The following is a 26,858-nucleotide window of genomic DNA, read 5'->3' on the forward strand; positions in this document are numbered from 1 at the left end:
CCGGCAGCCAGCTCGCCGGGGGCGTGGCCGAGCGCGGCCGACGGCTGGAGCGGCGCAGCCGGGCGGCCGGGCGGAAGTGTCTGCTGCTGAGGCCGCCTTGGTTACGGCGTTTCCCGCCCCGCGGACGTCATCTCTCTGAGCCGGCTCTCGGTTGCCCGCGCGGGCGCCGCCCGAAACTGTGGGGCCCGGGGTGCCGCCCCCTCAGGTAAGCCCTCTCCCGGGCGTCTGTCGCCCACCTGTTCCGGGCGGCTTCTCGCTTCTCCCCCGTGGCGGGGCTCTGAGGATGCGGCGCCGCCGCCGCCGCCGCCGCCTCTGCCGCCCGGACCCCCGCGGTTATCATACTCACCCCGGCGGGGGTCGGGGGCTGGCCCCTTCGGGTGGGCGACCGGGCGGGGCCTGCTGCCCCCTCCCCGGGCCACGTGGTTCCGCGGGGCGCTGGTGCCCGGGAGTCCAGGACAGCGCGGGGGAGCCCGCTGGACCCGACCTGCAGGGACTTGCCCTGGCCGCCCGGTGGGAGCGGGAGCGGGAGAGGCGAGGCAGGCCCGCGGGGGGCGTGGGGTGGGGTGGGGGCGTGGGGGCGGCGCTGGGGGGGGAAGCGAGCGACCATCGGGTGCTGACCGTGGAAAGATGTCTCGGGCCTTGCCCCTGCACCAGGAACCACCATGTTGGTGATACCCCCCGGACTGAGCGAAGAAGAGGAGGCCCTGCAGAAGAAATTCAACAAGCTCAAGAAAAAGGTGAGGGGACGTGTGCGGGGGCCAGCCCCCGACTTCCCGCAGGCCACTGTGAGAACACGGGTTCAGGGTGAGTGAAGATGCGGGGTGAGGGGGGGGTCTCCTGGCTCACACCTGGGGACAGGTAACCTCGTGTGGTTCCCCCGCACCCAAACCTTGGGGTTCGCTCTTCTTTGGCGCCTACCATCGCGTTGTCCTTCTTCCCCATGACTTGACACCTGAGAGCGGACGATACCCAGATTTGGTGTTGGCACTTCCAGTCCCACTGATGGTCTTCAGGTCCGAAATGGAAGCAAGTCCTCATCGTATCTATCTCAGCCCTCCTTTTTTTGGTATTGCAAACAGGATTGACAACCTTTTCCCATGTGTTTGGAGTTAAAAACAATCTCATCGATGACCTCCCCACTGCTTGCATAGCCAGACGTTTGCCAAGCCTTGCTCTTCCTTTGAGTCATCTCTCCTGTGGGATTTTTTTTTTCCCCCGTGTGTTCTGTAGAGTAGGCGTTTGCTGATGTTCACCTAGACAATTGTCCTGGACTTTCAAGTTTCTTGGGTTTTTTTTGTTTGTTTGTTGATTTTTTAACATATGTGTTCGCTCTTATAAAATAATTTGAAAACAAAAATGTCCCCCTTTTTCTCAACCTTAAAACTGGTTTCACAATGTCTGTAGAAGAAAGGCTTGATTTGGCTTCCCTTTGTAGTCTTAAAATGTCTGTTTTTCTCTATCTTTGTTGTTCGGGTGGGGACAGTGTAACAGATCTATGGACGCAGAATCTTGCTTGCTGTCTGAAGCAAGCAATAACCACCTCTCCTAACTATTCCTGACATTTAGGTCTAGAATAATTAGCCTAATTCTTTAAAGTACTTAAAGAGAGAGACTATGTCTCTTACTTTTTTTCCCCATTATAATGTAATGGTATAGTCGTATCCAAGGATGGATAGAGAAAGCTTTCCAGAAGAGTACTGATATCTGACCCATGAATGCATTCTTTGTCTTAAACTTCAGAAATGGGAGGTTCTAGGCCCCTCTAGGTTCCGTGGTTTGATTGGATTGGGTATCATTGGTATGGTAGATGGCCTAGAAGATTATGCATGAGAGATAGGGCTGCCTCATTATAGCACCCAGGGCTGCTGCAGACATTTGCATTGTTTTCTCTGATAACCATGTTCCTGAAGTGATGTCACCCAGTGCTTGGGATGGGGGTGTCTTAAGGGATGGCCCTTACTGACCCTTTTCTTCTCACTCTTTTTCCCAGAAAAAGGCATTGCTGGCTCTAAAGAAACAAAGTAGCAACAACACAGCCAGTCAAGGAGGTGTCAAGCGCTGTGAGTGACAGGGAAAATTGGGATAGACTGGAAGTGTGAAAGTGGCAGCACAGGGCCAACCTCTCACTGCTGGTCCAATATCCTGCCTCTTTCCCTTGCCACTCAAGCCCTGTCAGAGCAGCCTGTGGTGGACACAGCCACGGCAACCGAGCAGGCAAAGCAGCTGGTGAAGTCCGGAGCCATCAGTGCCATCAAGGCCGAGAACAAGAACTCAGGCTTCAAACGTTCTCGAACCTTAGAGGGGAAGGTCAAGGTGAGCGTGAGCAGAAAGATTGTTCAGAGGGTCCTTGGCTTCAGAGGGCATTCATCCAAGTTGGATGAGTGGTTTGGTGGAAATAATGCCTATTGTGAGAAAAATTGCTCTGCTCATCTGAAGATTATCTGTAAAATTTAATTCTCCGTTTTACTCATTCTATGACTCTAATTTTCTGTGTATTAGAACTCTTAGAATGTGTGGCTCTAAGGAGTTGAACAGGATCTAAGTGCATGCTAGAGAACGCCTATGAAAAACACTTGTATAATCAAATAAGAAACATCTAATGGAATGGGTTTTTGGTTTTTTTTTTTTTTTTTTTTTTTTTAATGAAAGCTTGGAGGGATCCTGTCTTTTAAAAGGAAATCCGCTTCTTTTTTGCTTATTTTGTGTTTGGGCCACACACCCAGCGATGTTCAAGGGTTACTCCTGGCTCCACACTCAGGAATCACTTCTGGCAGCACTCAGGGATCCATATGGGATGGCAGGAATCCAGCCTGGGTTGGCCGTGTACAGGGCAAACACGCTACCTGCTGTAAGCACTCTGGCCCCAAGAGGAACCTTCCTCTCTTAAGAGATAGACTCAGAACCAAGGTGATAGATAGTACAGCGGATATTGGTGTTTGCATTATACGAGGCCGACCTGGGTCCAATCCCGGGCATCTCGTCTGGTCCCCCAAGCACCGCCAGCAGTAGCCCCTGAGTATCACCAGGTTTGATCCAAAATAAATAAATAAATAAAAATAAAAGATAGGGGGCTGGATTGGTAGCACAGCAGGTAGGGCATTTGTCTTGCACTCGGCCAACCTGGGTTCGATTCCCAGCATCCCATATGGTCCCCTGAGCACTGCTGGGGTAATTTCTGAGTGCTGAGCCAGGAGTAGCCCCTGTTCATTCCCAGGTGTGACCCAAAAAGCAAATAAATAAATAAATAAACAGACAAAAAGATAAGCTCGAGCCTGTCTGTCCCATGGGTGGCAGCCTCTACTCACACACTGAGGTGAGTCTCTGTCACCTTCTCAGGATCCTGAGAAAGGGACAGTCCCTACTTTCCAGCCATTCCAGAGGAGCATATCTGCTGATGACGACCTACAGGAGGTAATGCTTCCCAATTCTCTAAATAACATGAGACCCATGTATTTTGGGCCACAAATCAGATTCTTCTCATCTGTCTCTGGTCTCTTGTTTTTTTCAGTCATCCAGACGTCCCCAAAGGAAATCTCTGTATGAGAGGTTAGAGCGTTAGAGAATGGGATTCTTGTAGATGAGTGGAGGAGGTTGGTTTTCTGGGTTGGTGGGAGGTTTGGAGCTGGAGTGGAAGCTGGGACTGCAGCGAGCGTGTGTCCCCTCAGGTTGGGGGAAGAGGAGGTGACGTCTCCCTTTTCTCTTCACTGTCTTTCTCTCCCCAGCTTTGTTTCTTCCAGTGATCGGCTCCGGGAACTGGGGCCCGATGGGGAGGAAGCAGAGGGCCCCGGAGCTGGCGACGGTGCCCCTCGAAGCTTTGACTGGGGCTATGAAGAGCGGGGTGGTGCCCGTTCTTCAACCTCTCCTCCGAGAAGCCATAGTCGGGATCGGAGTCGGGAGAGGAACAGGGACCGAGACAGAGATCGGGACCGGGACCGGGACAGAGATCGGGACCGGGAGCGGGATCGAGACAGGGACAGGGACCGAGACCGGGAGCGGGACCGAGACCGGGATCGAGACCGGGATCGAGACAGAGACCGAGAAGGCCCTTTCCGCAGTGAGTGCCAGTGAGGCCGGTGTGGTGCTGAGACTTGAACTCAGTTCTGCATGTGCTAAGCTTGTTCTCCAGACTGTCTCCTCAGCGGCCCAAAGTAGGGGCTCTCTTATGGCTGATTCCTCATCCCATAGGATCAGATTCGTTCCCTGAACGTCGGGCCCCTCGGAAGGGGAACACCCTCTATGTGTATGGAGAAGATATGACCCCCACCCTCCTCCGTGGAGCCTTCTCTCCATTTGGAAACATCATTGACCTCTCCATGGACCCACCCCGAAAGTAAGGATGACAATGGGGCAAGACAAAATCTACAAGGATTGGGTTAGAAGATAGTGCAGGGACAGGGCACGGGGCCAGGCCAGCCTGTCTCTATTGGTCTGTTAGCACTGGGTTTGGTTGGTTCCAGCAGAGTTCACACTCTACTAACCCTGTTTTCTCTCATCCCAGCTGTGCCTTCGTCACCTATGAAAAGATGGAGTCAGCAGATCAGGCTGTTGCTGAGGTTGGGACTTCCCAGATCTGTTCTTCCCATCCATCCTGCCATCCTTGTATTTTTCTCTCTAAAATACTGGGCACAAGTTGGAAATGATTTCCTCGTGACAGGGAAAGTCTCTCCCTGGTCACACAGGAAACCTTATGTTCTCAGATCCCTGCTTTTAGAATGGCAACTCCTGAAAAATTGTTTGCTTTGTCTGTAATATTTCCACCCATCCTCTGCCCCCTCCCTCTTCTGCCTCAGCTCAACGGAATCCAGGTAGAATCTGTACAGCTCAAAGTCAGCATCGCCCGGAAGCAACCCATGCTGGATGCTGCCACTGGCAAGTCTGTCTGGGGCTCCCTCGGTAAGAATGGGTATCTTCCTATCCCCCACAGCTCCCTGCCTTTTCTCTTCCTGGATTGCCTAGAGGTACTGGGATGTATGTGGAAGATGTGGGAATGGGAAGAATCATCAGACCCTTGAAGGAAACACAGAAAAGGAAAGGATTGAAAGTGACTTGGAAGGCTGTAGCTGAAATAGAAGACGAGAAAGCCAGAGTCAGGTTGTTGAGGAAGATGAGCAACCGTCCTGTGGCCTATACATGCTAATGGTGCAGTTGCTTTTTGAAACAAGCATTTGAAGTCGAGGTGAGGTACAGAATTGAAAGTGTAGTCGTGTCAACTGCATCACTGGATAACTGGAAAATGAATCTGCGGAGACTGAATTTGGAGAAGAAATGATCCAGAACTGGGCTTAGGGAGTATTCAGGGAAAGTGTGAGGAAGCTGGCTGTGTTCCTCATTATCTTCTGACATGTCACTGTCACTGTCATCCCGTTGCTCATTGATTTGCTCGAGCGGGCGGCGTATCGAATCCACCACGGTAGCTTGTCAGGTTCTGCTGTGTAATATCTTCTGACATATTCAGTTAAAAGTTAAAGAGGCAAGAGGAGGAGCGTCAGGTTGGAAACAGCACCATTGGGGCTTGTACCAGTGAAGCAGAAGGTAAAAGTTTTGAGGGAGGAAGTGTTGGCATCGTTGAGATACAAAGGTCAAGAGACTGGGGACTGGGGGCTGGAGCGATAGCACAGCGGGTAGGGCGTTTGCCTTGCACGCGGCCGACCCGGGTTCGATCCCCAGCATCCCATATGGTCCCCTGAGCACCGCCAGGAGTAACTCCTGAGTGCAAAGCCAGGAGTAACCCCTGTGCATCGCCGGGTGAGACCCAAAAAGCAAAAAAAAAAAAAAAAAAAAAAGAGACTGGGGACTGGTGAGGACGGAGTCACTCATCCCAGGGTTGCAAGGATGGGGTACTTGGAGAGGAAATGAAGAGAGGGACACATCACTTACTGGAAGGAACAGCTTGACGGGGAGAATGCATGGGGTCAAATTTCTCCAGATGGGGCAAATAACGTTTCTCGGTACTAACTCCTTTTACCTGAATAGATTTCCCTGGCAAAGGGGTGAACAGAAAAAAAGGTTCAGAGTAAGAGGGGCCCTCCATTAAAAAAAAAAAGGAAGTATTCAGAAATGATCAGCTTGTCAGCAAACAAATTTTTATTTTAATTTTTGATACACTGGGTTAGGTAGTGTCATTCACATGTCTTGATAATAACATTTGGGGTTTTGGGGGGTTGGGTTTTTTCTTTTGTTTGTTTATTTGTTCTTTTGTGTTTTTTTTTTTTTTTTTTTTTTTTAAGAATGAAACATTGATCACAACATCTCCATGTTCCACAGTAACAGCTCACACTTGCTGCCCCACAGAGTTTAGCCGCCTCACGCCTATGGGGGCTAAAGGAGGTAGACATCCTGGCCACCAGAGGGCAGTGTGAAAATTGGACTGCCTGAGACCAGGGGCCAGGAGAAAAGTAGACTCAGGGCCTGAGGACTAACCTTAGCTCTTCTTCGGGCCTTAACTAATCCTTTTCTCCTTCCTTAGCTGTCCAGAATAGCCCTAAGGGTTGCCACCGGGACAAGAGAACCCAGATTGTCTACAGTGATGATATCTTCATTGAAAACCTCGAGGACGGCTTCTAGGGAGTAGAGCTGGATTTTGTGTGCCTCATCTGCCCCGTACTGGTCTCAGTAAAACCCTGAGGAGGAAGCTCACACATCTCCCTCAGCCTCTGGTTTTTCAGCATTTGGGATTGGGGTTAAGCCTTTAAAAACGGCTGTTGGATTTTATCTCAGTTGTAACACCATGACCAGTGCACGTTCCCCATTCCCTTTACCCCAAAAGGATCTTTAACACAGGTATTGTCGCAGCTGTTTTAATTTCTGTTCCAACAGAAAACCCCTCAGAGAAAGCCCAAATCCTCATCTTTGAGTTTCTCCTTGAGCCAGGGAAGCACATGGAAGAGGTTGAGGTGAAAGTCTCGGGCGTGTTGAGCTTTCTCCCCCGGCACCCTCTTCTCTTTGCAGACATCCACTACTCCCCAGCTGATCACACCAACCTGGACAGACAAGGAGATACCATGGAGAGTCCGCTAGAATTCTTTCCTGAGTCCAGGAAGCAGTTACTCAGATACCTGTGAGCTGACCTAAGAGAATTAGGCTGAGGACCCAGCTCAGCCCTTTCTGGTGCCCAGCCCAGACCCCTAGTCCTGAGGATGCTGGTTCAGAGACTAGCCCTAAGGGGAGACACCTCGCCCTCCCTTTCCCGCCACAACGCATTGAGCTCTCCTACTTCGTGGCACATGCTGACAACTTGCCACCTCCTCTCAGGCAGGGAAGGGGAGACTCACTTGAATGAAGCGACTCCTCTTGTGAATAATCAGGGGGCCACCAGAATCACCTGCAAGGGATCACGGGAGAAAGAAGCTAGAAAGGACTCTTGGGCCTCAGGAATGTAGAGCACAACCTAAGAAAAACTTAGGTTCCTCAGGCCTCCCAAACTTGGAGCACAACCTTCTCTCACCTCTGCAAGTGTTGGGGTCCGCGAATGGAGACAGCCCTCCAGTGCAGAGGAACCTGGGGGTGACCACTTCAGAGACGTCCTTGATCTTTTCATAGCCTGGGGCGAATTTAGCACCCCTCTCGCATTCTTCTCTCTGCAGGGGAGGTGGGAAGCATGGAGGAGAAAGGTCATGAACAAAGCTTGCAGAGAGAACTGAGACCTAAGAGGATGTTTGGATCCCACGTGTCTCACTTTCTCGCCGTGCTTGATGTAGACCTCCTTTCGAACCAGCTTCTGCTTGTTCTCAGACACAAATAGAGCTTTGACATCCTGAACAGGGAGCAGCTCTTTCTCTGGAAAAATGCAGAGAAGGGGTCATTGCCCACCCATCTCTCCATTATTCTGTCATCAGCAAATGTCCCTAAGCTTCTTCCTGAGAGTTTGGGAGTGGCCGGGGGTTCATCTCCTGGTTCCCTCCTGGCTCGTTGTCTCTTGGAATCACATCATGTGCTGCTTGCTTAACTAAGCCTTACTTACTCTGTTGCTGGCATGTGGTCGTCAGAGGAAGCCTCAATGCTTGATTTGTTGCTTCTGTGCAGGGGAGACAAATGGGCCTACAGGGAGAGAGATGGGGAAATGGTAGCCGATGAGCTGGCCCCACACTCCGGACCTACATTTCCCAGCCTTTTCTCAGGGACCCAGATGTCTCACCTGACAGTCTCTCCATATGTGAGCCGCCTCTCAAGCTTGACCAGGGCTACATCATAGTCGTAAAATTCAGGGATACCTTGTGCTTTTTTCCCATTGATGTCATAGTTGGGGTGAACCAGAACTGCTTCTATCTGCAGGCCCCCCTTTCCTCCTGAGGTAGGAGAGTGAATTCCTCTGAACCATCCACTTCTCTGTGGGAGGCCTCCTGCCTAGACCCCACATATCCCTAACTCAAGTTATCCCCACCCCTATCATGCACTTTGAGGACGGGTGGCAGTTGGCTTACTCACCCACGCTGACTGTGACGTGATGTTTCTGGATCTCCCCCGTGAAGCAGTGTGCTGCCGTCAGCACAAAGTACTCGGACACCACGGCCCCCATGCATTGCTCATGTCCCTTTGAACTCTGGGAGCAGGGAGTAGTAAGGAAGAGCTCAAATTCTGTCAACACCACGATCTCGGGGAATTTCTGTGCTTCCCCAGCCCCCATTTCATGGTGGCTTTGCCTCCCTTAAGCTCCCCCCTTCTCCCAGGATTCTACTTACAGTCACTGAGATCTTGGCGTGCCATGGTTGCTTCTCGAGCTGCGTCTTGTGCTCCCAAACCATGCCACAGAGACCCAGAGTCCTGGATTCATCTAGTAAGGGGAATGTGATGAGAGTTGTGGGTGTTTCATTCTCAAGGCTTGGGGTGGATAACACTTGTGCAAAAGGAGTAAAGGCCTAGTGGGCATGTTTTCCATTGAACAGGGAACCTCCGGAATATAGTGGAAGGGACTTGGGACCAAGAGTACAGACGTGGCTGTTTTCAAACCCGACTCTTATTTGATGTCCCTTGCTCTCTTCTGGCCTTGATTTAAACATCTGTAAAATGGGGGCTTGAGAAAGACCTCTACTTTCTGATTCTCAGAACACAGAGCAGACAGTGACAGGAAATGAAGTGACACCAAGATAGAATGATCAAAGCCCAGGCTGCATAGGGGAAGAAAGATGTGAGACTTTGGGGGACATGGGCAAGCTAAGTTTCCAGACCGTCCGCTTATTCCCTTCTGGTATCTTCATACCAACGATTTGGTAAAAGACATTCTCCAGATTTTCCATGTCCTTAACTCTGAACAAATGTTTTTCTCCATCCTTCTTCGAAGCTAAAGCATTAAGGTTCTCTTCGTTCACCAGAGGCCCAACTCCAAACACATAGACATCTGCAGGAGGAAAAAAGGTGACAGTTGTGTCTGTGTGAGGGTAGAGGGCAGCTGGGAACTGAAGTGAGGAAGTCAGGCGTACTCACCCAGATAATCTTCCCTGGTTTTTTTGTTGTTAATGCCAATTTCCAGGAGACTCCGGATATCTTGAATAATGGGGGCTGGGTCCCCACCCATGTTGTGTAGGCCTGCAAAAAGAAATGAGACCGGGCTGGGTGGGGGGAAGATAGATGGGATAGATGAGAAAGCAGGGGACACAGGCGCTGAAGTGATAGCACAGCAGGTAGGGCGTATGCCTTGTATGTGGCCGACCCGGGTTTGATTTCCAGCATCCCATATGTCCCTGAGCACTGCCAGGAGTAACCCCGGAGCACCGCCGAGTGTGACCCAAAAAGCAGGGAACATAAAGCTGGATAAGAGAGTTGGGGGAAAAGATAGTGGAGAGAGGGGAGGAGAGGTCACAGAGTCCTGAGGAGAAATTTTTCTCCTTGTGAAGGGCCCCAGAAAAGGTCAGTCTGCCTGGCCCTGAGCAGCACTTAGGGCTCTAACCATGAGAGGGCCACAGAATTCAGGGCCACAGCATGCAGTGAGAGGGTCGGCGCAGGGGAAAGCTCTGACCGTCTGTCATGAGGATGATGACATGGCGGGTGCGGTTCCAGTTAGGGTGGTGTTCCGTGTACCAGGTCATCATGCTATACACAGCCTGCAGGGCCCTCTTGGTATTCGTCCCTGACTTCAGTTTGTGATCTGTGGGAAGGAAAGCGATCATCTCGCCTAGGCTTCCAAACAAAACAAAGTTTGAACCCCAGAGGCCTAGCAACTGAGATACCACATCTTAAATTTGGGGGGTTGTCACCCCACTGACGACCACAAAGTGACCATCTCAGTCCCCAACAGGTTCCCACTAGCCCCCACTTCCCAGTGACTCGCTGGCTAACCTCAGTATCTCATTACCCTCTCCACACCCTCAACGACTTTTTGGCCTCGCTCAGAAGTGGATCCCTCACTCTTTCCTTCCCCGATCTCTAACCTTCATAGTTGATTTTATCGAGAGTTTTTGTCACCCAGTCTGCATCGCTGCTTTGTTCGTCCGCCACTCGGATCAAGACATTAGAGTATGTAGCATAGGTCAGGAGACCGTATCTGGGCTTCACCCCATAACTGGCCACCTATGGGTGAGAGGAAACCTGAGTCAAATACTGGGGTTGAGAGGAACTGTTGTCTCTGATGGGACAGGGAAAGCCATGGCCCAGGGACCGGCTGATCTTCCTGGGATTCAGAGAAACCTGAGCTAGAGATCAAGAAAGCAGTGGAAGGGGGCATTTGCCTTCCACGTGGCCAACCTGGGTTCGATCCCCAGCATCTCTTATGGTTCCCCGAGCACCACCTGAGTAATTCCTAAGTGCAGAACCAGTAGTAATCCCTGAGAATCACTGGTTGTGAACCCCCCCACCAAAAAAAAAACAACAACACTGGGGGGAAAGGACAGAATAGATTGGAAGGTTTTCTAAGACCCTGTGGCCCAGGTTGGCAGGGGTTATCAGGAAGCTAATCCTGGCAGAGCTCTGAGGTCCATTCAGAGGCAGGGAACCCCACCTTTTCGATGAAGGCTTTGAGACAATTCTTGGCCCGCGTAAAGTTATCAGCCCCGACACTGTCTGATCCATCCAGCACCAGGTAGATGTTCATAGAGCCCGAGGGGTCCAGGACAATCTTCCTTTTCTGTTGCTCCCCTGGATTTTACCAGAGCAACTCAGACGGTGGTTCATGTGAGTCTCTGACCCTTCTCCATCACCCCCAACCCCCTTTCCTGCCGAACCCTCTGCCTCCAAACCTGGGCTGTGCCCATCCTCAGCTTCCACTCCTTCAATGGTCTCGGTCAGCGAAGACAGGAAAGCTTCGGCCACCTCTTCAGGTCTGTCGTACATGAAGGAGTCTGGAAGAGGTCACAAACTGGGTCAGACACGTGGGCAGAGGGGGGGTGCTGATCAGAAAGAGGGGAGAGTGGGTTGCCGGACTCCGAGGAGCTCAGAAATGAGCAAGCTCTCTCCGAGAGTCTGGAAGTGAGAAGTGGCTGTTAGGAGGCAGACAGTACTCCGGTGGGGGGCCGTAGCCTGGGAGCAACTGGGTCCAGGCCCACCTTGGCAGGAAGGCTCCGTCCCGCTCCAAGAGCCGCCTTCCAGGCATGTGCGCCGCTGGGAGCCGAGCAGAGTGAGTCCCCGGCTGCAGTAGTAGGTGACGCTGTCTTCAAGGCGGTACTGGCTGCCCTCCTTCCTCATGCCAATCGGGATGCCCGGGTTGGAGCAGTACGATGCTGCAGACGGGAGGCGTGGAGGTGAGTGCCAAAGGTCAAGGTCCCCAGAGGGGAAAAGCCAGCCAGAGGCCAGGCGCCAGCTCCCCGGGAAGGGAGATGCTTCTCACCTCCATTGTCGCAGATGGTGGTCTGCCCATCCCACCGCCCATTCGCTTGGCAGGTACGATTGGCAGAGCCCCGCAGAGTGTACCCGTCGTAGCAGTGGAAATGAAGCTGGTCACTCAAGTTGTAGTAGGAGGCCTGGGGCCAGTACTCCCCATTCTCAAAGTCCTGTGGTCTTGGGCAGCGAATGGCTTTGAGGGAAGGGGACACGGGTAAGTACCCAAGATGGTTAGAGCTGCCCTGAGGGGGCCCTCCTGGCCTGCCGGGAGCCTGTCTCTGAGAAATAGTTCCCGTGCCATAGGAACAGCTCGTGTTCCGCACCCCTGGGCAGCCGGCCCACTGCTTCTCCCTGCGCGTTTCTCAGCACTCTCGAACAGTCAGGACTGCCGCATGGACAGGTGCTGGGTGTAGCTCCCCAGCAGCCACAGCCCTGACGACTCTTGATTGGTCCAAGTTGACCCCTTGTCTCAACACACTGCCACCCTCATCCTCGTCTGGGCCGCGGCCGCCACCCTCCCATGCCATGCTCCTTGCCCGCCAACCTCTGCATTCGGCTCTCTTGACGATCTTTTCGTCGTGAGTCTTCAGGGCGCTCCAGAGCCCTGTGCTGCTGCAGGTGCGGGCCTCCACAGGGTAGGCGTAGAAGCCATAGGGACACTCGTATTCCAGCACCCGGCCCCCCCTGAGAAGTCGGTAGGAGCCCCCTTTGATGTCCACTCCCTCCAGAGGACAGGGGGATTGGGGCTTAGCAGCAGGCTGTGGCTTCACACCTAGAGAAGGAGGGTGGAGGGGTGAAGCGCAGACTCACAGGGAGGGAGCGGAGGCCGCACCGGCTCTTACCTGCGGACAAGAGGCCCAGGCACAAGAAGGGGAGCAGGAGGAGGGGGCTGCAGAGGCTGTGCCCCATGGCGACGACGGGAGAAGAGTTGGGGCTGTGTGTCCTGCCTGGCTCTGTGCAAGCTCCACACCTGGTGTCCCTGCTCTTCCCTGTCCCTGTCCCCCAGAACTCCCAGGCTTTTATGCAATCCGTGTTCTGGCACCTGCCGACTCCACTCACCCCGCCTGCCCAGCCCACATCACTTTCGGGAATGTCCCAGAAAGAGCCCCCCTCCCCCACGGCTCTCTGCGGCTCTCTCGGCTGGGGAAATAGAAACTGTCGCCAGGTCCCACCCCTCCAGGGCTCTCTGCTCACACCTCCTCAGCGCTCTCCTCACACACCCTCGGGGTCCCCCCCTTTCTCCCCCAGAGGCCCAACAAAAGGAGTGGCCCCAGTGGCCCCTGGACAGCGGCGGGTGCTCCTGGGGGCAGAGTCCAGCTAGTGTTTGTCCAGCGGGGTTTCTGACCTGCCCGACACACTTCCTGGAATCCGCCTCCCCTCCCCAGAGAGACACAGGGACCCGTGTGGAAATCTGTGATTTTTATTCGTTTCGTAACTGGGAAATTCTCTATGAAAGTGAAAGAAAGGAAAGAGTCAAGGGAGGTAGGGAGGGGTGGTTGGCAGCCACGGGGGTGCCCCCGGCATCCTGGAGGCAGGGGTGGACACGGGGCTGAGAATGAGAGTGGAAGTGCAGAGCTGGGGACAGGGAGGCAGAGGCTGGCCAGCAGCAGTGCCAGCCTGTCCATCACAGGGGCAGGAAGTTCAGGACCCCCGCCAGGTGCTGCCTCAGCCAGGGCTGCAGGCGGAAGAGGTTGATGTGGAAATCTCGCGGGATCCTGGAAGCCGGGACCTTCTTGTTGGGGTTTCTCTTGCTGTTTTCACAGGGGTTATAGAGACCCCAGCTCACCAGGCCCACCTGAGAGGAGAAAAAGTGAGGGACGGCGGGAAGCTGCTGTCCCCTGACTCCCGGTCCAACCCCCTAGGTTCCTTCACTGGCCTCCTTGTCCCCCAACACGGCCAGTGTCTTGCCAGCGACTCCCTTTCACCTCACCTGAAAAAAGCGGAATTTCTTCTCGAGGTAAACGCCCCCGCCGGATTCTCCTGTGGGGAAGGAGAGAGTGGAGAGGTGTCACCGCGACCCTGCCCCGTTCTCCACTCAGGGACCGTGTGCCAGGGCCTGTGTTGGAGCTGGCCTCAGTGTCGCAGGACGCTCCCAGGGGAGAATGTGCGGGGGCTCACCCCTGCACGGATGATCCTCCGTTCTCTCGCTCCCACTGCAAAGGAACTGGTCTGTCACCACCTCACTGACATCTGTCAAGTTGGGAAACCAGATCTTGTCTTTGGAGACCGGCTGGATACAGCTCGTCCACTGTAGCAAAGAGAGCAGGGGAGAAGGATGGACGGAGCAGGTGGGGGGCACCGGGCTGTCCAGTTAGGTCTGGTGAGGGGGCCGGGAGGGTAGGAGTGATTGGGGGTCAGCTGGAGGAGAACACCGGAGCTGGCAGCGGGTGAGATTTGGGGAATTCCCCCCAGAGATGCATCCCCTCATCCCTGCTCAAGCATCCTAGCCTGAGACCCTCACCTCTGACCCCGTCTTGAGGCGAATGTTCAGTGGTTTCCCGTCCAGGGCCACAAAGTGAGCAGGAACGCTCAGCTGGTTCAGAAGGTCTTTCTCTGCAGTCAGGAAGGGGGCGTTGGTACTTGTCTCTGTCCCCAGCTGGAGTCTAGACTTGGTTGGTTTACTTGTGGGCCACACCCAGAGATGCTCAGGGGTTACTCCTGGCTCTGCACTCAGGAATAACTCCTGGCAGTGCTCGGGGGACCATGTGGGATGCCAGGGATCGAACCCTGGTCAGCCACGTGCAAGACAAGTGCCCTCCCGCTGCGCTGGTCCCTTGAATCTAGACTTGGGAACTGCCGTACAGCCCAGTGGTCACCCTGCCCGTGTCCTGATCCCGCACGCACCATGGTCTTGGCAGGTGCTGCGCAGGGGTCTCCGCAGAGCGAGATTGGCCCCCACTGTGCAGGGGAGGCAGATGGGCCTGGAAAGAAAGGGGGAGGGTCACACAAGCCCATCCTCAATACCCTCTTCCCTGGGGCATCGCGGAAGTCTCCCCGGGCAGGGTGCACTCCTGTCACAGAGCGGGCACCTAGCATGGGTGGACATCGTCACTTTCTTCGCCAGCTTCAGCAGGGCAATATCATCACCGTAAAACTCCCGGATCCCCTGGGCCTCCTTGGCTCGGACATTGAACCCCGAAGGGATCACTTTCTTCTCAACCTGGAACTCTCGGCCATTACGGGAGTTGGGGTCCCCTGGGAACAACAGGCAGAATTAAGGTAAGTGGGTCCGCGTTCCAGAGCAAAGCAGGAGGTCAGGGACCCGGGAGCGGCGCAGCCTTACCCACACTGACCCGCCACAGGCTGTGGTCCTCGTTATCACGCAGGCAGTGGGCAGCAGTGAGGACCCACTGGTCAGAGATGAGGGTCCCCCGGCAGGTGGCCTGACCCTGGGGCTGCAAAGGGGACAGGGGACCTTCAAGGTCCTGCTGTGTGTCTGACCCATCTGTGGGCCCCAGGACCCTACCCTCCCTCCTGGTACCTTGATAGTGACATGCCAAGGAGTCCTTTCCTGGTCGGAGGCGTTGGTGGACATGTTCCCCACCCCACAGATGACATCTGTGAGCTTGGAGACATCTGAGGGTGTGACGATCAGGGGGAGAAGCAGCAAGTGAGTGGCACGGCACAGTGAGCAGGTGCCCGTGCCCCCTGCTGACAGCTTAGCCCGAACCCCACTCACCCAGCATGTGCTCAAAGACCTGGCGCACAGCCTGTGTGTCCTTCAGAACGAACGCGTGTCTCTCTCCATCCTTCTTGGAGGCCAGGTCATTCAGTTCTTTCTGGTCCACGTCCATCTCGCCCACCCCAATGGCATAGATGTCTGCCAGGCAAGAAGAGAAAAATCAGGATCATTCTTGCTTGTATGTTTTTGGCCACATCTGTGATACTCTGGGTCTACTCAGTGCTCAGGAGTTGCTCTTGGCAGTGATCCAGGGACCGTGAGTTGCTAGGGATGGAACCAAGACTTCCTGCCGACAAAGTTTGTGTTCTTGGACTGAAAATAGTGCAAGGGTAAAGTCATTTGCCTTGCGGGATTGGAGTGATAGCACAGCGGAGAGAGCACTTGCATTTGCAACGCAGCCGACCCAGGTTCGATCCCCAGCATCCCACAAGCTCACCAGAAATTATTCCTGAATAAAGAACCAGGAGTAACCACTGAGCACCATCCAGATGTGGCCCCAAAACAAACAAACAATAAATAATAAAAACATTTGCCTCGCAAGAAAGGCGACCCTGTTCTATCCCCAGTGCCACATGTGGCCCCAAACACCACTGAATACCACCAGAATCAGAAGAGAGCCCTGAGCACCACCAGGTGTGGCGCCCTCACCCCACCGGAAAACAAAAGAAACATGCACTAAGCCCCTGCCATAACCAGAATCTTGTGGCTGGCGTTACCCCGTGGTAGAAGGTTATAACTTGGGCTTGCCATGTCTCTGACCCTCTGTGTGAGCTGGGCCCCCAGCCCTGACCACCTATCTGACCTCATTTGCTTCCTTTGCTTGCTAGTTGCAGAGCCTCCAAAAAAGACCCTGAGGTCTGCAGCTACTCTCATGCCTTGCACAGGTGCCCCCCTGGCTGGTTACTCCCTCTCCCAGTCATCTATCATGGTCCCTCCTTTTTTTTTTTCTTTTTTGGGTCACACCCGGCGATGCTCAGGGGTTACTCCTGGCTCTGCACTCAGGAATTACTCTTGGTGGTGCTCGGGAGGCCATATGGGATGCTGGGAATTGAACCCGGGTCGGCCGCATGCAAAGCAAACGCCCTACCCGCTGTGCTATCAGTCCAGCCCCGGTTTCTCCCTTTCTAAGGCTTGCCTCAAACATCACCGTGCCCTCCCTGATCTCCCTGCCTAAAATTGCCATGACAACAATGCCCCAGACACTTGCCACTCCTGCTTGTTCCATTTTCTACCTTAGCAAATGGTCCCTGGTCCCCCGTTCTATAATTTCCTTAGTTTCCTTGTTTATTGCTATTGTTTATTCTTGTTGTCTAAGTGAGGAGTACTGTGTGTCCCCAATAAAGATGCTGAAATCCTACCCTAGCACCTGTGAATAGGCCTTGTTTAGAAGTGAGGCTGTCGGGGGCCGGAGTGATAGTACAGCAGGTAGGACGTTTGCCCTGCACGCAGCCGACCCGGGTTCAATCCCTGGCATCCCATATGGTCCCCCAAGCACTGTCAGGAGTGATTCCTGAGTGCAGTGCTAGGAGTAACCCCTGAGCATAGCTGGGTGAGGCCCAAAAAGAGAAAAAAAAAAGAAGTGGAGCTGTCATGAAGTTCCAGTGATATATGAGGTACTGGGTGAAGTTGGCCCTGGCCTGCTTATCAGAGGAGGATTTGGACACAGGCACATGGAAAGAACTGCCACGGAAAGACACAAAGGAAGGCAGCAATCGAAGACACAGGCAGAGACTGGGTAATCCTGTTACCAGAAACCTATGGAGGAGGCAAGGGGACTGCTTCCTGAAGTCCACAGAAGGGACGTGGCCCTGCTCACACCAGGGAATAGGTTTCTACCCTCTTATATAGGAAAGAATGGGTTTCTATCATCTTTTGGTGGGGGTTGCTGGAGGTGTTGACAACTGGTGGTGATGGTACTCAGGGACGACTCCTGACTCAGTGCTCAGGACTCAGTGCTCACAGGTGTTCAAAGGACCATGTGGTACTAGGGATCAGACTCAGGTCTTCTGCATGTGCAAAACATGAGCTGTCATTCAAGCCCTATTCCTGTTGTCATCCCCCCTTTCATACCCTATTTTGGGCCACACCTAGGAGTACTTAGGGCTTGCTCTGGCTCTGTACTCAGGAACCACCCCTGGTGGTGCTCAGGGGACCATATGGGGTGCTGGGAACTGAACCCAGGTTGGCCGTGTACAAGGCAAGTACCCTACCCACTGTACTATCACTACGGCCCCAAATTTCTATTGTCTTAAGCATCATGTATAGAACTTGTGGCAGCTGCCCTTGGAAACTGCTCGCTGCATACACCTGCCCCAACAAGCTGTCATTCCATGCAGGCAGGCATTGGTGTCCACCTTGGTCGGTTACCTTCCGAATTGTGGCTGACCAAGGAGATGTTCAGTAGTATTTGATTGTTTCGTGTTGGAGGGCCACACCTAGCAATGTTTAGGGGTTGGTTATTCCTGGCTCTGCACTCAGGAATCACTCCTGGGGGTGCTTGGGGGACCACATGGGATGCTGGGGATCAAACTCAGGTCAGCTGCTTGAAAAGCAAGTGCCTTACCCGCAGTACTATCTTTCCAGTTCCAGAGAAAGTTGTCTCCTGCCTCTGGAGAACCTGGACCCATACAACCACTCCCATCCCAGCACCCAGGTTCATCAGAACTGCCTCGGAGTCACCCACAGAGGCAGGCCCTGGGGAGGCCATTTTGGGAGGGCCGATGCTGTGTGTAAGGAGTGAGGGCTCAGCTGGACTGCGTGAAGTCTTCTGTCTGACCACCCTCCATGGCCCATGGCCATGGCCCATTGAAGATCAAACCAAGGAAGGTCCAATTCCAGACTCTGCTACATGCCACTCAGTTGTCTTCCTGGAAATCTCACTGAGAAAGCCTGGAGGCTGGAACCCCGGCTGGTAGTCTCACCCAGGTAGTCACTCCCCTTCCGTTTGATGTCCAGAAGCTCTTTGATATTGTCAACAGCCAGCTTGGGAGAGCCACCCATGTTGGACTTTCCTAGAACAGGGAGAGAAAGAACAGCTTGTCTGGGCAGAGAGACTCTGATTTATGGATGAATACAGATCATGGGGATTCATCCTGGGAAACTTAGCACTTACACTTTTCTAGACATAAATACATAAATGATGCATCACTGTATCACTGTCATCCCATTGTTCGTCGATTTACTCAAGCGGGCACTAGTAACGTCTCTATTATACTCAGCCCTGAGATTTTAGTAGCCTCTCCTTACTCGTCTTTCCCAATGATTGAAGGCTCTTTCAGGGTCAGGAGAATGAGACCTATCGTTACTGTTTTTGGCATATCGAATATGCCACAGGTAGCATGCCAGGCTCTGCTGTGTAGGCAGGATACTCTTGGTAGCTTGCCGGGCTCTCCGAGAGGTATGCATATATCTTTTACTGTATTGGGGATATGAATTATACATAAATACATAAATTATATAAATATATTATATTGTATTGGGGGATACACCCATCTATCCTCAGGGCTTACTCCTGGCCCTGTACTCAGGGGTCACTCCTGATGGGATGTGGGGGACCCTATGGGTGCCAGGGATAGAACCAGGGTTAGTGATGTGCAAGACAAGCACCCGACCCACTGTACGATCTCTCTGGAACCCTAGAAATACATTGCTTACTGAAATTCTCTGTATTTCAGGCCCTTGGTGAAAAATTTCGTGTATTTTATCCATTTCATTCCTATGAAACCCCAGAAAGTGTGGGTATTCTTAGAGTATTCACAGAAAATGGAATTCTGAAGGGTCTATGGAATCTGAACGAAAGCAAGAGATAAAGGACAGAGGCCAATTTCACCACTCAGAGAACCCTTCCATCCATGACCGTCCCTGCTCCAGAACCACGTCCCCCCACACCCACTCACCAGAGCAGCTTCCCTGAGACTATCAACCAGAATTTAGAGTCTACAAATCATTTTACACGCTGAGCCAGAGAGATAGTAGTTCAGGGGATAAAGCACTGGCCTCTCATGCGGACAACCCCGGTTTGATCCCTGATACCATATATGGTCCCCCTGAGCACTTCCAAGAGTGATCTTTGAGCACAGAACCAGGAGTAAACCCTAAGCACCGCTGGTCCTGAAACAAAAACCAAGCAAACGAAGAGAGAGAAAGCACTTACACAAACTACTTAAATTGGTCTCAAAAAAAAAAAAAAAAAGCTGCACCAACTGAATGACAGTTGGCAAGGCGGAGGCCTAGGTTTGGTTGCTGTCACCACCTGGGTCTCCAAAGTGAAGTCTCCAGAGCTGAGACCAGAACCTGAGCATCACAGGGTGTGTCGGCCCCACTCCCCGACCCCAAACTCATGTAGGAAAAGGAGGATAGCGCTCATGAGCATTGTTGTTGCTGGTGTCATTACTGTCAGCATCCCCCATACTATTTCTGCTTTATAAATAAGAAACTGAGACCCAAAAGTAGAGAACCAGAATGCTGGGCTGTTGACCTCATATTGGTGATCCTGCCACTCACGGGATCAGACTCACTCACAGAAGCAACGGTACCCACCATCAGTCAGAAGAATGATGGCATGTCGGATTTCCTGCCAGGCCGCTGTTTTCATACCAAGGCGTTCCTTCTGGTTATTCATCATCAAATAAACTTCATTCAGGGCCTCGTATGTATTAGTCCCAGTCCCATTTCTATGATCTGCAAAATCCAATGAAGACAGGCTTTCTGAGAAACTTCCCACCTATCCCCTGGGGAAGGTAAGTAACTCTCTTCCTCCATCCATTGGAAGCCTTTTTAATAGCTGATTTGATAAACTCAGACCTTCACTATCCAGATAGAGATTTAGCAGTGTTTCTGTTCCAACACTAAAAAAGGCCTTTCCCTTTGAAAATTTCGTTGAATAAATCCCTACAGGCCACTCTAGTGTCACATGATTATAAGTGTTTGGGTTGCTCTATCTAGCAGCGTCTACCTTCATGCAGTTCTAGAATGACCGTGGAAATGATAGCATTGAGCCTTGAAGACCAAACTGTATTCTTCTAGCCTCAGGGAAGAGCCAAATACTCTCACAATGCACTTGAACACACAGCACGTTATCGTAAAAACCATGAACTGTGAGAGCTGGGATTCCCTCGCCTTGCACCTGGCTAGTTTGCCACTCCCCCTGAGCAAACAGAACCCCAGATCTCTGGGACTTGAACACCACCCAGGTGCCTCATCCTCTCACTAACTCATCCGGAATCTATCTGCAGGCACAGAGAGTGCACCCCTCCACAACCCCATCACTTCCACTTAATGGCCCCATACCTTCATACTTGGCCTGCTCCAGACTACTCAGCACCTCCATCGCATCCTGGGATTTGTCGCTCGTCACAGACATGATGACTTTGGGCTTTGATGCAAAGGTGATAATGGCAACACTAACTCTGATCTCAAAGCTGAAGATCTGTGAAGGGCAAGTGAAAGGGAGCTCTGAAGGGAGGGAATGTTAATAGAAGAAGCAAAGGGCCCTGGAGAATGCAGAAAGCCTGGGACAGGAGCAGCAGAGACAGGCTCAGGGACAGACTTTCACTAAGAAACAGCAGCTTGGCAGTCAGGAAGCATTTGTGACAGTTTACAATGTTTGGGAGGCTTATTCCCCATTTCATCTTTTTTATCGGCTCTGTGAAGGGGCATGGTGGTCCTCATTGTGTGGGGGTGAGGAATTGCAGCTTGTCCTTGTCCCAGATCACACCTCTGCTAACGTGGAGGTCAAACTCTCAGGGCACGTCTGTAACTGGTGCCTTTTGCAGCCTCCTAGCTTAGAGAATCATTAAGTCTAAGAGCCACTATAAGGAGCAGGAAAACTGTTGTGGTCTTTTCTTCTGCTTCTATTTCTTCTTCTTTCCTTTCTATTCCTCCTCCCCACTCCTCTCCCTCCTCCTCCTCCTCTTTCCCCTTCTTCATTTTTGGGTCATGCCCCACCATGCTCAGGGCTAGTGCTCACTCCTGCCTCTGCACTCAGGCAACACTCTTGATGGGCTTGAGGTATTATATGTGGTGCCAGAAATCGAACCTGGGTCAGCAGCATGCATGGCAAGCACCGTACCTGCTGTACTATCACTCCCGTCTAAAACTACCTGCTTTAAGATGTTGCTGAGCAGGGCCCAGAGTGATAGTACAGGGGGCAGAGTGCTTGCCTTGCATGTAGTTGACCTGGGTTTGACTCCTGGCGTTGCATATGGTCCCCCAAGAACTGCCAGGAGTAATTCCTGTGTGCAGAGCCAGGAGTAACCCCTGAACACTGCAGGTGTGGTCCAAAAACAAAATAAAAAATAAGATGTAGCTGAACATACATATGCATTTACATAAGCTATCGAAAGAGCACAATAACCAAGAAAAGGACTTGCAGGGAATCTAAAGCATATGTGTGTGTGCATTTACACATTAAATGTTTCACTATTTAACTATATTATATACAAAAGCATTAAATTTTAAGAGAAAATTATTAGACGATGTCAATAATTTAAATTAAAAAATATTCAGCATTTGGGGCCAGAGAGACAGTATCATGAGTAAGGCACTTGCCTTACACTCAGCAGACCCAGTTTCTATCCCCAGGTTTCTGTATGGGTCCCTGAGTCCATCAGGAGTGTCCACTAAGACAGAGCCAGGAGTTACACCTGAGCACTGCCGGGTATGGCTCCAAAGCCAAAATAAAGAAAAAAATTCAGCAAAGAGACCAATTTTGTCCCTGCCACCCCCAGCAACTTATTTCTATACCCGCCTGTGGTGGCCACTTCTGCAGAAGATGAATTTCTGGAAAGTGGCTCCTTAGCCTCATTCATCTTAGGTGTTCCCCAGAACTTAGTATAGTTCCAGACATATAGGAGTGTTTTTGGTTTTGGTTTTGTTTCTTGTGGGGGAGCACAGCCAGGAGTGCTCAGGCCTTACTCCAGGCTCTGTGCTCAGGGATCATTCCTGGCACTCCCGGTGGACCATATGCAGTGTCTGGGATTAAACATAAGAGGGCCATATACACGACAAGCACCTTGTCATACTACCTCATTCCACCCCCCCACCCCGCCCACCATCGGTGCTTTTGGATCAACAAATAGGATCTTATGAATTGAATCCATGATTCTTGAATGGCATGCATACAATCTGGGAAGAGTTCTGGTGGGAAGAAAAGAAAGCCAGAGACAGAGGGTGCAGAAAGGCCACCACCGCACACAGACTTCTGTTTCCTGACCCTGTCAAGCATAAGGATGGCGCTGTCCTTGAAGGTCTGAAAATCCTTTTTGGTCACACTCTGAGAGGCATCGAGGAGCAGGTAGAGATTCAGGTGACCGGAGCGCTGGATGTGGATTTTTCGCCCCACATTTTCTGGAAGAAATTGTGGAAGGAACGGACTTAGGCCTCCACCCTTTTTTTTGCCTTCCTGCCTCCCCTCCAGTCAGCTCAGCCCCACAGCACCCAGCCTGGCTCTTCAGAAGCCACCCCAGCCCCACTGCCCCAGCCTCCCTGCTCACCCGTCTTCCGCTGTGTGGGGTTGGTGGCTCCCAGCAGATGGGAAAAGGATGTGCCCAGGGCCGGGGCCACGTCTTCAGGAAAGTCATAGGAGTAGGGCTCTGTGGGAAGAGCCGCTGGGGTCAACCAGCGTTGGGATTGGGGGGAAAGGGGTGCCCAGGGGACCCGGGGATCAGAGCAGCTACTCACGGCGGCAGATGGGCTCTGTCCCGCTCCAGACCCCGTTGCCCTGGCACTCCCTCTCCGCAGACCCTGTGAGCACCAGGCCAGAGGAACAGCGGTAGCTGACCTTGTCCCCAAGGCCAAAGCGGGACCCTGTCCGTACAGCACCCACTGAAATGCCGGGGTTGGGGCAATGGCCAGCTGTGGGTGAACAAAAGAAGCAGAGGTGAGCGAAGGGTCCCTGTGTACCCACCCGCTCCCTCCAGAGTGCTCCTTCTCTCAGGCACCCAAGGGTGCAGGTGGAAACCCTTCAGTAGCACAAAATGTTTCTAGTTCAAAGGCTTCACATGTCCTTCAGCCTGCGGGTTAAACCCCCCCACTCCCCAGAGCCTAGGGGGGTTCCCCATGCTTCCTCTGAGAATATTCCCGCCTTATAAGTCATGAATCATCATTACAGACCACCAGACTAATGCTATTTAGTATTAGGTGATCTCAAGAGTCAGAGAGAATGTAAGGCAACTGAAACTTAGCTTGTTGGACGGCCACTGGCTCAGACTGCCTGTCTCTACTGAAAACTAAAAGCACATCAACCTGTGGTCCAATAATACTGCTACTGGATAAAAAAAATGTTCCAGGACACAAATTCGTACATTTCAAATATCTGCTGTTTGAATATATATGGTGATTTGGGAGAGTCAAATCTGTAAGTAGGAGTTAGTGGCTAGGCCGGGAGGACACTGTGTCATCGGTTTTATGGGCTCAAAACTGTGACCCAGGAAGCCTCCCCAAACCACAGACAAAACGTGGCTTCCGAGAATGCCGGGAGGTCCTTCTCCCAGCAGAGGCCCCACTATTCACGGGGTACTGGCAACCACACTGAGTCTCTGGACATTTATCAGGCCCCAGCTGGTCTAGAATTTTTTCTTTTTGCAGGGGATTGTTTTGGGGGCCACACCTGGTGATGCTCTGAGGTCACTCTTGGCTCTGCACTAAGGAATCACTGCAGGGGGGGAGGCGTTGGGGGACCATAGGAGATGCTAGGGGTCAAATCCAGACAGCTACGTGCAAGGCAAGCGCCCTCCCTACTATACTATCCAGCCTGGATGGCTTCTGTTACTCCACGTTGCAGGTCCCGCACTCACTCTTCCCAGTATACGGATGAGTGCAGGTGTAGCGCTGACACTCAGAGCTTCTACCTCCACAACAAGTTGCCCACAACTGACAAAGGAAATAGCCTTGGGGCTGGAGCGATAGCACTGGGGAGTAGGTTCAATTCCCAGCATCCCATATGGTCCCCTGAGCACCGCCAGGAGTGATTCCTGAGTGCATGAGCCAGGAGTAACCCTTGTGCATCGCTGGGTGTGACCCCCCTCCAAAAAAAAAAATAGAAAGAAAGAAAATAGCCTTAATGCCAAGAGCCCACCAGCACCTCAGCATGATCCTCTATTCTCTCCTGTCTTAGCTTCCCTGTGTAGCCGGTAGGAGCCGGGTATCAGTTTCGCTTTGAGGCCTTCGGAGAAGGTGGTCGGAGTACAGGGCCTTTATGTGGGGCCTGAAGTTCAGAGCCAGTGGCCTTAGGCTACGCCCCTTGCGATGCGGTGATATGTGACCTACAACATTTCATTTCCCCAGTTCTGGAAATATTACTGAAGTTGCAGCATGCCCAGCTCCCTGTCCCCGTGGGGGCTCCCTGGGCCCCCCACCCCACCCCCCTCAGTGACAGCTCACCGCCGTTGTCACACACGGCCGTCTCCCCATCCCACATGCCGTTGGGGCGACACTGCCGCACGGCCGAGCCCCGCAGCACGAAGCCGTCCTCACAATGGAAGCTCAGGTTGCCGCCCACAGGATGAGAGCCCAGGCGTGGGGTGTACATGCCGTTCTCAAAGGACACGGGGGCTGGACAGCGAACGGCTGGAGGGAGAGGAGAAGGTCGGGGGCACCACTGAGCAGTGCATCCCCTGACTGGCGGCCCACAGGTTAGAGTCGAAGCACGCGCGCTTGGAACTTTGTTGACTATTGGCAATTTTGCATAGTACAGCTCAATCGACTGGAACATCGCCACTCTGGCTCCCCGAAAGACACAAAAAGCCCCGTCCCTTTCCTGGGCTTGTCAGATACTCCAGGACAAGGCAACCAAGGGCTTCCACTTACAGTCGGGCACACGAGGGCCACTCAGCACCTGCTCTGAATGGTCAGAGCCTTGACAAAGTTCAAAGGTCCTGGGTACCTAAAATCCCCTCGGAGGTGGGGTCCCACAATCTCCAAACAAGCCTGCCACCCATCCCTTAATCTGGAGAATTGACATTTCTGCCATGATTTGAGAAAATCTGCTTTGCCATCCCCCCCAACACCTTCCCGACAGGTCAGCCCCACCCCCGAGCAATTCCTCGAGAGAGCTGGGGTGGCTGCTGAGGTGAGTAGGGGTGGGAGCCTCACGTTTGCAGACTGCCTTGGTCAGCCGGCTGGATCTGGGGAAGCTCTGCCACTGCCCATTCAGCTTGCACTGCCGCGTCGCAGGGACCGGGTAGTAGCCCAGGGGGCAGGAGTAAGTGAGGATGCTGCCGGGGTCCCAGCCGTGGCTGAGGGTGAAGGTGCCCCCAGAGATATTCACATTCCGAGGGCAGGAGGGAGCAGCCACACAGGAGCCTGTAGCAGTGACCCGAGGAAAGGAGACACAGCAAAAAAAGACATTCTGCTTTGCATACGGATACTCACTCCGCAAGGCAGACACCCTAGGGCCCCTGCATTCTTCACCCCATCCCCACCCCGTCCTGCCCCCGCTCCTACCTGGGTACAGGGGCAGCAAGCAAAGGAGAACCATGAACGGGTTCATGATGTCCACCTTAGGGACAGGGACTGACGGAGAGCTGAGGAGAAAGGTCAGCTGGCTTCCCGAAAATCAAAGCTGGCTCTGAGGCTGCTTCATCTGCTGCCAAGGAAGAAAAACAGAGGAGGGGCAAAGGGGATCTCTCTCATTGAGCAAGTGTAGGGGGTGGAGACTGAGCCAGGGGGCCAAATTGTCTGGCTCCTTAAAGACAGAGCCTGGATTTCCACCACAGACTTTGCTCCGGCTCCCGACCTCCTCCCCACCCCCCCACCCCCCCCACCCCCCCCACCCCCCGCCCCTGCCACGTGCTCTCACAGGAGTGTCCCTTCAGCCATCCAATAGACTGCAAAGCTTTATTTAAGTTAGGTTTCGATTTTCTTTTGCATTTTGCCCAGTACTTCCCAAAAGCCTGGGACAGATATCTTCTTAAACACCAACCTTTAAGGAATTGAAACTGATTTCCTTAGAGATTCTTTTTTTTTTTCTGCTTTTTGGGTCACACCTGGCGATGCACAGGGGTTACTCCTGGCTTTACACTCAGGAATTACCCCTGGCCATGCTCAGGGGACCATATGGGATGCTGGGATTTGAACCCGGGTCGGCCTCGTGCAAGGCAAATGCCCTACCCGCTGTGCTATCAGTCCAGCCCCTAGAGATTCTTTTTTTAAAAGAGAAATTCTCGATCATTAGGAAACATTGCAATCTTCTTCTTCGCTAGAGATCGTCTAATTGAAGTGACATCAACTATTAGTTTGGGAGATAGCAAAAATGTTCAGATCATTTTTCTGGAAAGTCCGACAGATAAAATTTCCAACTTGTAAAATAAATCTGCCCGGGATTGGTGACATGGAAGAACAAATATCTGGGGGGTTTAGATGTGTCTTTAATTTGTGATCTGCAATTTTATGAAACGTGGGAAACGAAGAAGCTCTAAGCTAGCGCGCT

The 26,858-nt window shown here is 52.7% G+C and overlaps 3 protein-coding genes across 3 annotated transcripts; 1 reads left to right on the forward strand and 2 right to left on the reverse strand.

The window, feature by feature from the left end:
• Positions 1 to 68: 68 nt before the first annotated feature.
• On the forward strand, positions 69 to 6,636 carry NELFE (negative elongation factor complex member E). Its single transcript, XM_004621299.3, has 11 exons — positions 69 to 205; positions 655 to 737; positions 1,991 to 2,060; positions 2,168 to 2,313; positions 3,337 to 3,411; positions 3,509 to 3,546; positions 3,723 to 4,054; positions 4,186 to 4,330; positions 4,499 to 4,553; positions 4,791 to 4,893; positions 6,467 to 6,636. The coding sequence occupies exons 2-11, from the start codon at positions 663 to 665 to the stop codon at positions 6,562 to 6,564; spliced, it is 1,137 nt and encodes a 378-aa protein (XP_004621356.1). The 5' UTR covers positions 69 to 205; positions 655 to 662; the 3' UTR covers positions 6,565 to 6,636.
• A 163-nt stretch (positions 6,637 to 6,799) lies between these two features.
• On the reverse strand, positions 6,800 to 12,724 carry CFB (complement factor B). Its single transcript, XM_055129102.1, has 18 exons — positions 12,591 to 12,724; positions 12,293 to 12,520; positions 11,756 to 11,941; positions 11,475 to 11,648; positions 11,169 to 11,270; positions 10,931 to 11,067; positions 10,365 to 10,503; positions 9,953 to 10,081; positions 9,421 to 9,522; positions 9,197 to 9,334; positions 8,679 to 8,770; positions 8,425 to 8,539; positions 8,135 to 8,285; positions 7,961 to 8,037; positions 7,676 to 7,776; positions 7,445 to 7,577; positions 7,272 to 7,321; positions 6,800 to 6,980 (listed from the first exon to the last, which is right to left on the reverse strand). Exons 1-18 carry the CDS (start codon positions 12,655 to 12,657, stop codon positions 6,825 to 6,827), a joined length of 2,277 nt encoding a protein of 758 aa, XP_054985077.1. The 5' UTR covers positions 12,658 to 12,724; the 3' UTR covers positions 6,800 to 6,824.
• Positions 12,725 to 13,152: 428 nt separating this feature from the next.
• Positions 13,153 to 26,069, reverse strand: C2 (complement C2). Its single transcript, XM_004621296.2, has 18 exons — positions 25,874 to 26,069; positions 25,523 to 25,732; positions 24,812 to 24,997; positions 23,111 to 23,284; positions 22,924 to 23,022; positions 22,644 to 22,777; positions 20,720 to 20,858; positions 19,970 to 20,110; positions 18,352 to 18,441; positions 15,428 to 15,568; positions 15,230 to 15,324; positions 15,032 to 15,143; positions 14,778 to 14,943; positions 14,593 to 14,669; positions 14,210 to 14,301; positions 13,867 to 13,996; positions 13,679 to 13,728; positions 13,153 to 13,543 (listed from the first exon to the last, which is right to left on the reverse strand). The coding sequence occupies exons 1-18, from the start codon at positions 25,917 to 25,919 to the stop codon at positions 13,373 to 13,375; spliced, it is 2,253 nt and encodes a 750-aa protein (XP_004621353.2). The 5' UTR covers positions 25,920 to 26,069; the 3' UTR covers positions 13,153 to 13,372.
• Positions 26,070 to 26,858: the final 789 nt, after the last annotated feature.

This window comes from Sorex araneus, chromosome 2 (assembly GCF_027595985.1).
Source record: "Sorex araneus isolate mSorAra2 chromosome 2, mSorAra2.pri, whole genome shotgun sequence".
NCBI classification, from domain to species: domain Eukaryota; kingdom Metazoa; phylum Chordata; class Mammalia; order Eulipotyphla; family Soricidae; genus Sorex; species Sorex araneus.

Bases quoted from the DNA above. Each gene is read 5' to 3' on its own strand.
- NELFE (XM_004621299.3), top strand. From the start codon at position 663: ATGTTGGTGATACCCCCCGGACTGAGCGAAGAAGAGGAGGCCCTGCAG. The intron at 2,314-3,336 runs GTGAGCGTGAGC...TCACCTTCTCAG, and splicing joins CCTTAGAGGGGAAGGTCAAG to GATCCTGAGAAAGGGACAGT. The intron at 4,894-6,466 runs GTAAGAATGGGT...CTCCTTCCTTAG, and splicing joins GTCTGTCTGGGGCTCCCTCG to CTGTCCAGAATAGCCCTAAG.
- CFB (XM_055129102.1), bottom strand. From the start codon at position 12,657: ATGGGGCACAGCCTCTGCAGCCCCCTCCTCCTGCTCCCCTTCTTGTGC. The intron at 12,521-12,590 runs GTAAGAGCCGGT...CTCCTTCTCTAG, and splicing joins CCTGGGCCTCTTGTCCGCAG to GTGTGAAGCCACAGCCTGCT. The intron at 8,286-8,424 runs GTGAGTAAGCCA...CTCCTACCTCAG, and splicing joins TCACGTCACAGTCAGCGTGG to GAGGAAAGGGGGGCCTGCAG.
- C2 (XM_004621296.2), bottom strand. From the start codon at position 25,919: ATGAACCCGTTCATGGTTCTCCTTTGCTTGCTGCCCCTGTACCCAG. The intron at 22,778-22,923 runs GTGAGCAGGGAG...AATTTCTTCCAG, and splicing joins CCCCACACAGCGGAAGACGG to AAAATGTGGGGCGAAAAATC. The intron at 14,670-14,777 runs GTGCCCGCTCTG...CTTTCTTTCCAG, and splicing joins ACGATGTCCACCCATGCTAG to GCCCATCTGCCTCCCCTGCA.